The 14735-nt window shown below is 44.1% G+C and overlaps 1 protein-coding gene across 1 annotated transcript in view; it reads left to right on the top strand.

Moving 5' to 3' along the window:
- Positions 1–14735, top strand: part of LOC124596990 (caspase-1-like) — a 115767-nt gene that overhangs the window by 89927 nt on the left and 11105 nt on the right. The window contains exon 5 of the mRNA XM_047135909.1: positions 1250–1367. Coding sequence (XP_046991865.1) covers positions 1250–1367 — 118 coding nt within the window. The remainder of the gene's footprint in view (positions 1–1249; positions 1368–14735) is intronic.

The following is a 14735-nucleotide window of genomic DNA, read 5'->3' as shown; positions in this document are numbered from 1 at the left end:
CAGCGGCGGCCGACAGTGAGTGACTGTCGTCACCTCCTCGATCGACTACTGCAAACCTTCAATCAACCAACAAGCAAGACTAAAAGCACGTCAAGTTTTAGAACTGTATGGCAGACCTCAGCTTTTCAAACGGTTGCACAATTTCAAAGTTCAGTTAAAGTATTCATAGCTGGCTACAATATTTATATTACACAAGTAGAAATTAAGAGTGCGAGTTTTGTTACCATATTTTAGCTTACCTGTGACTGCAGCTCAGCTTGGTACGTACTAAATTTTACTATTGTTAATTGTTCAGAATCATTTAATTCAAATTCAAAGTTAAATCTCTTATTTCTAAATAACGTAGATTCAAGTAGCTTTTGAAATGATTGTTGAGGTAACGCAAGACTAACCATATTTTACTGAATTTCGTAGTGCTTCAGAAACAAAGTTCACTATTAATTTCAGTCACTAAATTAACTTCTAATTTTCTGGTTTTATTAGTTCTTTTGCTAAATTAAGTCAGAGTGTAGCGAAATTTATTACTTCTGACAAACATTCAGTTTTCACACAACATGTGTCAACCTTCAGTTACCACGCTTTTAGTGCTAATTATATGTGCATTAATCTTTCATTTTCAGTTATTATAGTAGTCGTCCATAGGACTGGCGACCGTAATTTTCCCCAAATGTCAAATATCTAATTAACGCCAGTTAATCGTTAACGTAACGACCGCACATTTACTTACTTTATTAACTTTACCCCTTCTCAAAATTAATTTCCACCAATTTCATTTGAATTTGTCCTTTCATTTAGATGTAACCCTTTCCTCCCTCTTTACCGACAGGTTAACTTCGGTGACGATTGCTTTTCCCAAATTTCCATTAGGTACACGGGGTTTAATTTTTACTGTCATTAAGGCCGATAAGTGAGGGGGAGGTTACACTACGATTTGCTTTTGTTGATGTTCATCTTATAACTTCTTTTTCAAGATACTATCCATTCCATTCAAATGATTTTGCTACGCCTCTGCCATCTCTAAAAGAACTGCAGTACCATCGGCCAACCTTAAATTTTTTGTTTCTTCTCTCTATACTCTAATTCATTTCCCGAATTTCTCTCTGGTTTGCTATATTGCTTGTTCAATGTAAAGAATGAATAACATGTTGTAAAAACGACTGAGCGTCAATATCCTCTCTGTTACATACTGCAGAATCATCAGATCACCTGCTTACGCTATAAATTTTGGCTGAGCTGTTTTTGGTTGCAGGCAAGTAGAGGACGGGGCCTTGATCTCGGCGTGAACATAAGCAACATCATTACCGACGCCCCGGACGCGGGCCATGGTTCTTACGCCGACGTACTAGTCTCGTACTCTGCATTTGAAGGTATGTCACGAACTGGACCATTTTCGTTTGAAACAATGGAAGATCTACATTTATAAATCGCTGTCTCGGAACCCGATACTAGGCGCAGGCTGTCTATTCAGTCGTTCCCAGGAGCAACAGAGTTTAGATTTTTAATATTTCGAGCAATTTTTGCGTGAATTTAAAAATTTAAAATGCTGTCATAATCCATTCGCTAAAAGGTATAATGTTACACTACTGGCCATTAAAATTGCTACACCAGGAAGATATGCAGATGATAAACGGATATTCATTGGCCGAATATATTATACTAGAACTGACATGTGATTACATTTTCACGCAATTTGGGTGCATAGAATCTGAGAGATCAGTACCCAGAACAACCAACTCTGGCCGTAATAACGGCATTGATACGTCTAGGCGTTGAGTCAAGCAGAGCTTGGATGGCGTGTACAGGTACAGCTGCCCATGCAGCTTCAACACGATACCACAGTTCATCAAGAATAGTGCCTGGTGTATTGTGACGAGCCAGTTGCTCGGCCACCATTGACCAGACATTTTCAAATGGTATGAGATCTGGAGAATGTGCTGACCAGGGCAGCAGTCTAACAGTTTCTGTGTCCAGAAAGGCCCGTACAGTATCCGGAACAAGCGGTCGTGCATTATCCTGCTGAAGTGTGGGGTTTCGCAGGGATCGAATGAAGGGTAGAGCCACGGGTGGTAACATATCTGAAATGGAACGTCCACTGTTCGAAGTGCCGTTAATGCGACCAACAGGTGACCGAGACTTGTAACCCATGGCACCCCATACCATCACGCCGGGTGATACGCCAGTACGACGATGAGGAATACACGCTTCCAATGCGTGTTCACCGCGATGTCGCCAAACACCGATGCGACCATCATGATGTAGGAAACAGAACCTGGTTTCATCTGAAAAAATGACGTTTTGTCATTCGTGCACCCAGGTTCGTCGTTGAGTACACCATCGCAGGCGCTCCTATCTGTGATGCAGCGTCAAGGTAACCGCAACCTTGGTCTCCGAGCTGATAGTCGATGTTGCTGCAAACGTCGTCGAACTGTTCGTGCAGATGGTTGTTGTCTTGCAAACGTCCTCAGGTATCGATATGTGGCTGCACAATCCGTTACAGCCATGCGGATAAGATGCCTGTCATCTCGACTGCTAGTGATACGAGGTCGTTCGGATCCAGCACGGCGTTCCGTATTACACCCCCCCCCCCCCCCCCCCTGAACCCACCGATTCCATATTCTGCTAACAGTCTTGGATGTCGACCGACGCGAGCGGCAATGTCGCGATACGATAAACCACAATCGCGATAGGCTACAATCCCACCCCATCAACGTCGTAAACATGACAATACGCATTTCTCCTCCTTACACGAGGCATTGCAACAAAGTTTCACCAGATAACGCCGGTCAAGTGCTGTTTGTGTATGAGAAATGTGTTGAAAATTTCCTCATGTCAGCCGGCGCCAACCTTGTGTGAATGCTCTGAAAAGCTAATCATTTGCATATCACAGCATCTTCTTCCTGTCAGTTAAATTTCGCGTCTGTAGCACGTCATTCTAGTGGTGTAGCAATTTTAATGGCCAGTAGTGTATGTTAAAAATTTAACACAATAAGACAAGTATTACGATTATAAACCGTGTGTTTGTCTTGCGGGAGCCTAATTGCCGCTGCGCAAATAACACGATTACATCTTGAGTTATTTGAGAATGAGACGCTACGGTCGCAGGTTCGAACCTGCCTCGGGCATGGATGTGTGTGATGTCCTTAGGTTAGTTAGGTTTAAGTAGTTCTAAGCTCTATGGGTCTGATGATCTCAGAAGTTAAGTCCCATAGTGCTCAAAGCCATTTGAACCATTTAAGAATGAGAGCTCATCGCGACTTCCAACAAATTTTCACATAATTTCAAACATTTACGAAACATTTTCCCTCTGACATTCCCTCCCCCCTCTCGCCCTCCCCCCCACCCACACACAAAAAGATGGAAGGGAAAAAGTTTATCGCTTACTATGTTTTCGCTGTTTGTGCAGTCAGACTTGAGCATCAGCCATGACATTTTAAATTGCTAATTCTTTACCACCCACTGTATCTGCAACACAGTTTGCAGCGTACCTGCAAAATTATATTGTTCTGTGACTCTTAGTTCAGAAGATACCACGTCAGAAACTTTTAGATGCTTGAAAAACTAACTTTTCCATAAAACGGCACGCAGTAAAATTTCAGTCTCAGGCATAACGTTTTCATTTATTACTTCTTTGCTACTAATTCTATTCGCAACATATTTTGCAGGCAATATCCATATTTATATAGTTGAATGTACCTGCAAAATTATACCTTTCTACGCCACATTGAAACGGACGAAAATCTAGGTTTTGCTTAAAAAGGAGCGCAAACTATCCACACTGTATTCATCCAATGTCTCATAATGAGAGAACTACATCTACATTGATACTCCGCAAGCCACCCAACGGTGTGTGGCGGAGGGCACTTTACGTGCCACTGTCATTACCTCCCTTTCCTGTTCCAGTCGCGTATGGTTCGCGGGAAGAACGACTGTCTGAAAGCCTCCGTGCGCGCTCTAATCTCTCTAATTTTACATTCGTGATCTCCTCGGGAGGTATAAGTAGGGGGAAGCAATATATTCGATACCTCATCCAGAAACGCACCCTCTCGAAACCTGGCGAGCAAGCTACACCGCGATGCAGAGCGCCTCTCTTGCAGAGTCTGCCACTTGAGTTTATTAAACATCTCCGTAACGCTATCACGGTTACCAAATAACCCTGTGACGAAACGCGCCGCTCTTCTTTGGATCTTCTTTATCTCCTCCGTCAGATCGATCTGGTACGGATCCCACACTGATGAGCAATACTCAAGTATAGGTCGAATGAGTGTTTTGTAAGCCACCTCCTTTGTTGATGGACTACATTTTCTAAGCACTCTCCCAATGAATCTCAACCTGGTACCCGCCTTACCAACAATTAATTTTATATGATCATTCCACTTCAAATCGTTCCGCACGCATACTCCCAGATATTTTACAGAAGTAACTGCTACCAGTGTTTGTTCCGCTATCATATAATCATACAATAAAGGATCCTTCTTTCTATGTATTCGCAATACATTACATTTGTCTATGTTAAGGGTCAGTTGCCACTCCCTGCACCAAGTGCCTATCCGCTGCAGATCTTCCTGCATTTCGCTACAATTTTCTAATGCTGCAACTTCTCTGTATACTACAGCATCATCCGCGAAAAGCCGCATGGAACTTCCGACACTATCTACTAGGTCATTTATATATATTGTGAAAAGCAATGGTCCCATAACACTCCCCTGTGGCACGCCAGAGGTTACTTTAACGTCTGTAGACGTCTCTCCATTGATAACAACATGCTGTGTTCTGTTTGCTAAAAACTCTTCAATCCAGCCACACAGCTGGTCTGATATCCCGTAGGCTCTTATTTTGTTTAACAGGCGACAGTGCGGAACTGTATCGAACGCCTTCCGGAAGTCAAGAAAAATAGCGTCTACCTGGGAGCCTGTATCTAATATTTTCTGGGTCTCATGAACAAATAACCTATCGACTTCCAACAAACTTCACACATAATTTCAAGCCTTTCCTAAATTTTTCTCGCTTACATGATTGAAGTCAAATATTTAACACGCTGAATGATTTGTAAAGCAATCAGACGTTTGAAGCTATTTTATACATTGGAGTTCGATTTTTTAAAGAATTGGGAGTTTACCGGTTCTTCACTAACACAGCATACACTGATTCTTAGCCATATGACAGATTAAATTTGTGTACCTCACTGGGAATGAAACACACACAGATCAAATTGGCTCAAATGGCTCTGAGCACTATGCGACTTAACTTCTGAGGTCATCAGTCGCCTAGACATCACACACATCTATGCCCGAGGCAGGATTCGAACCTGCGATTGTAGCGGTCGCTCGGTTCCAGACTGTAGCGCCTAGAACCGCACGGCCAGTCCGGCTGGCACACACACATCGATTGTAATGTTCTCTGATACTTTGGAAGTGACTTTAATTGGAAAATATCTGTGAAATCATTACAAAAACTAAGGTAAATGCACTGAAATACCCTTTATACAGCGCATATTAGATTCATGACAATATTCAAGTGACGGTAATTACGGAATTGTGCATTATGCTTTAAATAACTGAGTATAACAAAAACAATCCCTAAAATTTAATAGTTCAGTTATTACGAGTTGCGGAGGCTTTGCTATATTACCTGGTGGTAGTTTTTGTGTTTAGCTCAGCAGCATTGCTCTTAAGAAATCAATGGTACACACTACATATGACTACGAGCATTCACTATCGAGTGAAGGCGTCAGGTGACTCTGAACGTCGTGACACTAAATTAAAGATGATACGGATTTGTCCCTGGATTTGTTCCCGGCATGCGGTTTTATTAGAGCCCATGAAACTTAAATGGTGATTGCTGAAATATCGTGACAAACGAGTTGTAGAACAATCATATCGCAAACCTGTTTTCTGACTGCCATTATAAGCCAATATGAAGCTCAGGGAGCTAGTGGTACCCATCTTTCTTCATAGGAATGTTGTATATTCCTTGCCAAATGTGACTGAGTATTGCCGTTCTAAAGTACAACAAGTGGAATAGATAGGAAGCTCAGTACCACTGGCTCTGAAACTCCTCATAAAAGTGGTTGCTGTCTGTACTGCCGTTAATCTGTGTGAGTCAACATCATAAACACATCAAAAAAAGTTTTGCATCACCTCAGCTCCAAGAGTTTCGAAACCTGTGCAAAAAATTGGCATAGAGATCAATATAAACATCATTTCCGCCCTTTTTATTGCTCACCAAAACCACACACTGCATGCTGTACCACCATACAGCGACACCTTCAGAGGTGGTGGTCCAGATTTCTGTACACACCAGTACCACTAATACCCAGTAGCACGTTCTCTTGCATTGATGAGTGCGTGTATTCGTCGTGGCATACTATCCAAAAGTTCATCAAGGCACTGTTGGTTCAGATTGTCCCACTCGTCAACGGCGATTCGGCGTAGATCCCTCAGTGGTTGGTGGGTCACGTCGTCCATTAAAAGCCCCGTTTCAATCAATCCCAGGCATCAATCTATCCCAGGCATTTTCGATAGGGTTCATGTCTGGAGAACATGCTGGCCATTCTAGTCGAGCGATGTCGTTATCCTGAAGGAAGTCATTTACAAGATGTGCACAATGGGGGCGCAAATCGTCGTCCGTGAAGACGAATGTCTCGTCAATATGCTGCCTATATGCTTGCACTGACGGTCGGAGGATGGCATTCACGTATCGTACAGCCGTTACGGCGCCTTCCATGACCACCAGCGGCGTACGTCAGCCTCACATAATGGCACCTCAAAACAGCAGAGAACCTCCACCTCGCTGCACTCGCTGGACAGTGCGTCTACCGCATTCAGCCTGACCGGGTTGCCTCCAGACACGTTTCCAACGATTGTCTGGTTGACGGCATAAGCGGCACTCATCGGTGAAGCGAACGTGATGCCAATCCTGAGCGGTCCATTCGGCATGTTTTTGGGCCCATCCCTACCGTGCTGCATGGGATCGTGGTTGCAAAGATGGACTTCGCCATGGACGTCAGGAGTGAAGTTGCGCATCATGCAGCCAAATGCGCACAGTTTGAGTCGTAAGGCGACATACAGAGGATGCACGAAAAGCATTATTCAACATGGTGCCGTTGCTGTCAGGGTTCCTTCGAGCCATAATCCGTAGGCAGCGGTCATCCACTGCAGTAGTGGCCCTTGGGCGGCCTGAGCGACGCATGTCATCGACTGTTCCTGTCTCTCTGTATTTCCTCCATGTCCGAACAACATCACTTTGTTTCACTCCGAGACGCCTGGACACTTCCCTTGTTGAGAGCCCTTCATGGCACCAAGTAACAACGTGGACGCGATCGATTCGCGCTATTGACCGTCTAGGCATGGTTGAACTACAGACAACACGAGCCTTATACCTCCTTCCTGGTGGAATGACTGGAACTGATCGGCTGTCGGACCCCCTCCGTCTAATAAGTGTTGCTCATGCATGGTTGTTTACATCTTTGGGTGGGCTTAGTGACATCTCTGAACAGTCAAAGGGACTGTTTCTGTGGTAAAATATCCACAGTCAACCGGGGTGATGCAAAACTTTTTTTGATGTGTGTATTTTGTATGCTATGTGACTCTCCAAATAATCACACATCTGGTGTCTAATACGCCCCTCAGCACTGCATATGGCCAAAGTCCGTCAACATGGTAGCTGCCAGCTATCACCGTAAAACAGGTTCTAACGTGCCTTATCGCTGTATCTTGCCACTCAGTATATCAACAGTGGTGTTCACGGGGTTTGATATCCAGCGGGGTCAGGGATATTCACCTGCCTCGAGATGACTGGGTGTTTGTGTTGTCCTCATCATTTCATCATCATTCATGAAAGTGGCGAGATTGAGCTGAGCGAAGGTTGGGAATTTGTATGGGCGCTGATAACCGCGCAGTTCAGCGCCCCACAAAACCAAGCAACATCATCAGTGGTGTTCACATGCCATTTGCAGTGAGAAACATTTTTGGCTTCGAGAACGCTTATAGCCATCCCAGTCCGCAGTTGATGGAATCTAACCATCCATGCAGAATGGTCGACGTTCGCTTTACTGCTCTGGATTTTGGTCAACACTGCGAACAAATATGTGCGGCTAGTAAACTTTATATAGGTTTAGGTAAACCTGTACTTGGTCACACCGAGTGGTCCAGTATCAAATCAGTGCATATAAAGCTACTGATTTCACACATGCTTCGCTACCGGTAAGACTTACCCGGTACACCTGAAATGTCACAGGATGACGAATTGATTTCCCACAGATTGTTCATTATGCTCCTTTTTGGCCCACTGATACTGCCATTGTCACTCTTGACATCGATCAGGTGTGTTTTTAGAGTTTTCACTTGGTTTGAAAGTTCTTCCTTTTATGAAGTAGGCAACACTGGCCGCTATGGTCAAACAAGACGGGTACTACTGGGCCTGTGAATATTCGCGGGTATTTGCAATAATTACTTTACGATGATACGCACGCATATTTACGAATATGCCTAATAATAATTAGTTAAAGTTAAGCAACTAAGATAAGATGTCGTGTGACTAGGGCCTCCCGTCGGGTAGACCGTTCGCCGGATGCAAGTCTTTCGGTTTGACGCCACTTCGGCGACATGCGCGTCGGTAGGGATGACATGATGATGATTAGGACAACACAACACCCAGTCCCTGGGCGGAGAAAATCTCCGACCCAGCCGGGAATCGAACCCGGACCCTTAGGACTGACATTATGTCGCGCTGAACACTCAGCTACCAGGGGCGGACAGTTAAGCAAGTGGGTCGGTATTACGATTCTCGTCTGTTTCCTTTGCTTTTCATCGACAGTAAGTTTAAAATATAGTTTTAAGTCACTATTATTACCCATTCGGGACAGATTCCCACTAAATTGGTTTCGATTCACATTGCCCTGTAAAGGTAAGATGTGTCGTTGACATTTACAAGAGCTAAAGGTGACGACATGCATTCCTCCCTCGTTTTTACACGTGAATCTCGTTGCGTGTCAATATCTGCATTATGTCAGGTACATTCCTGTTTCGTTAGCAGTAACATATGATTCTCATGGAACAACCGAAAGCAGCCACAAAAGAACATGAAAGCTGTTCCACAAATTTACATCCATTGGAATCTTTGTTTCATGGTATGATCGCTTTTCATGGTATGATCACTGTTCCTGTATCTCATATGACATAATCTTTGGTGATAAATCATCCAATCTGTCAACGTTCCATTAAAATGTATAAAACGTATTTGTGCAGTGCTCGTCACATTGAGAAATGTAGGACGTCGACATTATTTAACACTGTGTTGAAATTACGAATACTTCATAAATGAAGTATACAGGTAGCTTTTAATACAGGGCAACTGTACTGCTCGAAAGAATTGGGGGAACATGACTTTGGGTGTCTGCCACACTGTAGTGAACAGTAATTGAGGACTGGGTATGTTACCAAGTTATATCTTTATTCTTCGCAAATTAAATACACAGCAAAACATCATTATATCCTCTCTCATTTACATAATAAGAACTGAAATGTCTGAAAGATGTCTAAAACTCCTTTTTATTGGACAGTGGGAGTTTTAATGACTCGTATGCCCTCCGTGAGCGGTTTATCACCGACTATAACTTACATTGTATGCCCCAAATGCCCATATAAAGCTATGGAGGTAGCTCTGTAGTACACGTTCCCATTCTTCAATCAGAGCCTTTGAGAGTTCTTGGAGAGTCTCTGGTGGAACAGTACGATCACGACTGTCAAGCATGTCCCACACGTGCTGAATGGAGTTTAGGTTGGGACTCCCCGCAGGCCATGGCATGACTTCAATGCCTAGTCTCTGCAGGAAATCCCAGGTGACGACCGCCACCTGGACGCTTGCATTATAATGCACGAGAAAGAGTTTAAGAGCACTACGGTATGCAGCAACCACCAGTGGTCTAAAAGGTTCTTTTCGATGTACTGCCTGGCGGTAAGGCGATCATGGACAACGACAAGATCCATTCCGCTGTTGTCTCATCATATGATTACAGAGCCTTGATCGAATCTGTCGATGTCCTGGGCAGCACTGGGCAGGTACCACTCACTGTGGCGTCTCCACACACGAAAACGGCCTCCACCTTGCGTCAGAGGAAATCTGGACTCGTCTGTGAACAACACGTTTCACCAGTGACAAAGCAGCCAGTCGACATGAGAACGACATGACTGAAGCCGTGCTGTGAGATGGTGTCGTGCCAAGCTGGGTACTCGAAAGGACGTCTGAGTCGTAGGGTCTCGTAACCTGCTCGTTACAGACTGCCATAAACAAACGGGTTGGAGTTCACGAGTACCATGGAATGAGGGTGTCCAAAGATTTAGAAGTCAGAAGGGCAAGAAGATTCTAGGAGAAGGGCCGCACTGCGGAAGAAATAACTCAGAGACTGGGGAAATACAGAGACCTTAAGCAACTACTTAAAGACTGCATGAAATGTGAGCTGGAACCGATTAATGGCAGAGAACTTAGGTTTGGTCCATGGGGTAATCGGTATAAAATTTGCTGCCAAAAGATAAAATCTCCAGCAATGTTATCAATTCTAAAACTAGCATGACGGAAAACTGGCGGCAATCCGCACAATTACTGATGGACAAAGTTACAGACGATACTGCAGAGAACGAATCTGATGTACACAGTGCGCCGCGGAACAGAAGTAGGGAAACATTCTGTGGAGATTGGAGAGTTTGAGCATTTTCGAAAGAGAAGGTGTGAAAAGAAATATTGAAACTGAAAAGAAATCACCTGGCCCTGACCACATCCCTGTTGAAGTTCTACTAGCCCTTCATTTGCAAAATTACTTTATATTTATGCCCACTACACAACAATTGTTTACTGCGGGGAAGAATATAAATATATGGAAGAAAGTAAAAGTGATATCGTCGAAAATGGGTGGAGTCAAGGATCTCCGAAGTCTACAGATCAATTTGCTTTCTCGATAGCTTAGGGAAAGTTCTTATGATGCTGCAACAATATCATTCCAGAAGCGGAAAGTCAACAGAAGACGCTGTAAATGAGGCGATAAGACTTGTAAGAAACGCTCCACATAAAAATGTCGTAGCCATAACGCTGAAGATCTCCTGGGCGTTCGATCACTTTTTCACCGTTGGAGGATCTTGGACTGCCAACGATCGCTATACATCTGCTTTAAGAACTACTGCGGAAACCAAGAACCAACACCGTCGTCCCCAGAAGAAACTTTAACAAAGGAAATTTCAAAAGGCTGTCCACAGGGATCCACAAGCGGTCCTGTTTCCTGGGATTTAGCAGTCGACCTGGTGTTGGGAAAGCTACAGGATAATGAAGAGGTCGTAGGAGTAGCAGCATACGCTGACGACCTGATGATCCCTATGAAGGGAAGCTACGGAAGCAACCTGGAAGTTGAATGTAACAAAGTTGTTCAGTAATAACATCAGTGACAAGGAGCCAAACTGTCTGTAGCGCCTGGAAAGACCAAATACCTGCTGTTAGGAGGAAATCTTCAAAGAGAACCGGTCATGAAATGAAGCGACAGGTCTATAAAGAGAAAGTCCGTGACCAGATAATAAGGCGTCTTCTTAGACGAACGACAAAATTGTGATGCCACACATTATAAAAATGAGCAATGGAACCACGAAGAACAGGATCTCTCTCTCTCTCTCTCTCTCTCTCTCTCTCTCTCTCTCTCTCTCTCTCTCTCTCTCTCTCTCTCTCCACCTCCATCCAAACAGGCCTTGGAAGGCCCAACGGCGCCTAGCGGCCGCTATGGGGTGGCATGTGGTCAGCACACCGCTCTCCCTGCCGTATGTCAGTTTACGTGACCGGAGTCGCTACTTCTCAGTCAAGTAGCTCCTCAGTTTGCCTCACAAGGGCTGAGTGCAGCCCGCTTGCCAACAGCGCTCGGCAAACCGTATGGTCACCCATCCAAGTGCTAGCCAAGCCCAAGAGCCCTCAACTTCGGTGATCTGAGGGGAACTGGTGTTACCACTGCGGCAAGGCCGATGGCACGAACAGGATAAATCAAAGTATTAGGCGTGCCAGTTACGATTATAAGCTGTCTTAAATGAAATCGTGGGATACTGCCCGGTGATTGTGCCCACGAACTTGTGCTCATAACACCAGCACGGGCAGTTTTCAGGGTGCAATGTAAAATATTTCTTCGGCTGACAGCAGCTTTTGGTACTGTGTCAATTGTGGCGTTGCAAGTAATACTTAGAGTCTGTCCACTCGATCTCCAGACACGAAAAAAAGCGCGATTTATTGATTGAAGAAAGAAGAATATCACGAAGAGCTGAATTTAATAGAGATACGGGCCACAGGCTAGGAGAAAATTCAAAATCCGATCTTCCACCTATGGCAGAAACGATGGGATGATGCCCAAAGAGCGAGGAACATCTATAGTTTTTTACCAACTATAAAACAGAGACTGAGAGTATGTTGTTGTTGTTGTTTTCAGTCCTGAGACTGCTTTGATGCAGCTCTCCATGCTACTCTATCCTGTGCAAGCTTCTTCATCTCCCAGTACTTACTGCAACCTACATCCTTCTGAATCTGCTTAGTGTATTCATCACTTGGTCTCCCTCTACGATTTTTACCCTCCACGCTGCCCTCCAATGCTAAATTTGTGATCCCTTGATGCCTCAGAACATGTACTACCAACCGGTCCCTTCTTCTTGTCAAGTTGTGCCACAAACTCCTCTTCTCCCCAATTCTATTCAATACCTCCTCATTAGTATTGTGATCTACCCATCTGATCTTCAGCATTCTTCTGTAGCACCACATTTCCAAAACTTCTATTCTCTTCTTGTCCAAACTATTTATCGTCCATGTTTCACTTCCATACATGGTTACACTCCATACAAATACTTTCAGAAACGACTTCCTGACACTTCAATCTGTACTCGATGTTAACAAATTTTTCTTCTTAAGAAACGCTTTCCTTGCCATTGCCAGTCTACATTTTATATCCCCTCTACTTCGACCATCATCAGTTATTTTGCTCCCCAAATAGCAAAACTCCTTTACTACTTTAAGTGTCTCATTTCCTAATCTAATTCCCTCAGCATCACCCTTACTGAGAGTAAAGCACCTGAATCTCTCAAGGGGCCTTACGCACTTAGACTGTTCATGGGCCCTTTGCTGTATACTGGCATCGAATTAGTACAAGAAAAACATCGGATTGTGCCTGTGGTGAAGAATATTCACCGAAATGTACTGTCTGGGGATGTCCGATGTAGCTGATATTGATCGGCGGCAACAATCCCAACGGGAGAAACCGGAACAGAAGACTCGATGTCAAGGAGGTACTGTGTTGCGAAGCAGAATGGTATATATTGGCCAACATCCCTGACGCTATTGCAAGAAAGGCTTGGGTAGCGCGTTACCTCATCAACCAGCCCCCGTCTAGTGCACCACTAGAGGTTGCAACTGAAGTTCGAGAAGCAACGCAGCGAAGGCATCTGGGGTCAACAGCTGCGTCAGAAGGACTGCCAACGTCGTATGCGACACCATCGTAACAACACCAGAGAGAAACACATCCGTGGGCCGTATCTCGTCACCTAAGAAACCAGAACCGGGGTGACGTTGGCCGGTGTGCTTCTACGCTCGTAACCGGCAATAACGAAATAGCGATGCCCTCTTGGACCAGTGGAATCATTCTCTGCAACCAGGGAGTGAAGAAATGACGCAGAGGCAGATACGACCGGAGCCCCCTCCAAGCACCAAGGAAGCGGTTGGGCATGCCTACGGACTGGGGAGCGATGGAATGCTTTGTGGAATGTGACAGACAAAAACCGTAGTTAACGTAACAGTAGTAGACAGATTTGGCAGTACGTATAGTTTTAGTTCATAGTTAAAATAGGTCTTGTTAAATTAATTTATTATTATTTCCATAGCAGAAATAATTGTGGTGATGGGAGGTAGTATTATACAGGGTAAGTATTAATGTACGCTGCATAACTTCTGTAAGAATCAATATAGCCTGTGTTTAAATTAAAGGTGGTGTTGTTGTCTTCAGTCCAGAGACTGGTTTCATGCAGCTCTCCATGCTAGTCTATCCTGTGCAAGCTTCTTCATCTGCCAGTACTAACTGCAGCCTACATCCTTCGGTATCTGTTTAGTGTATTCATCCCTTTGTGTCCCTCTACGATTTTTACCCTCCACGCTGCCCTCCAGTACTAAATTGGTGATCCCTTGATGCCTCAGAACATGTCCTACCAACCGATCCCTTCTTCTAGTCAAGTTGAGCCACAAATTTCTCTTCTCCCCAATCCTATTCAATACCTTCTCATTAGTTATATGATCTACCCATCTCATCTTCAGCATTCTTCTGTAGCACCACATTTTAAAAGCATCTATTCTCTTCTTGTCCAAACTATTTATCGTCCATGTTTCACTTCCATACATGGCTACACTCCATACAAATACTTTCTGAAACGACTTCCTGACACTTCAATCTATACTCGATGTTAACAAATTTCTCTTCTTCAGAAACGATTTCCTTGCCATAGCCAGTCTACATTTTATATCCCCTCTACTTCGACCATCATCAGTTATTTTGCTCCCCAAATAGCAAAACTCCTTTACTACTCTAAATGTCTGATTTCCTAATCTAATTCCCTCAGCATCACCCGACTTCATTCGACTACATTCCATTATCCTCGTTTTGCTTTTGTTGATGTTCATCTTGTATCCTCCTTTCAAGACACTTTTCATTCCGTTCAACTGCTCTTCCAAGTCCTTTG

Source organism: Schistocerca americana, chromosome 1, assembly GCF_021461395.2.
Source record: "Schistocerca americana isolate TAMUIC-IGC-003095 chromosome 1, iqSchAmer2.1, whole genome shotgun sequence".
In the NCBI taxonomy this organism is placed as follows: Eukaryota; Metazoa; Arthropoda; class Insecta; order Orthoptera; family Acrididae; genus Schistocerca; species Schistocerca americana.
Note: the sequence above shows the minus strand (reverse complement) of the source record. Positions and strands in the feature narration are given on the sequence as shown.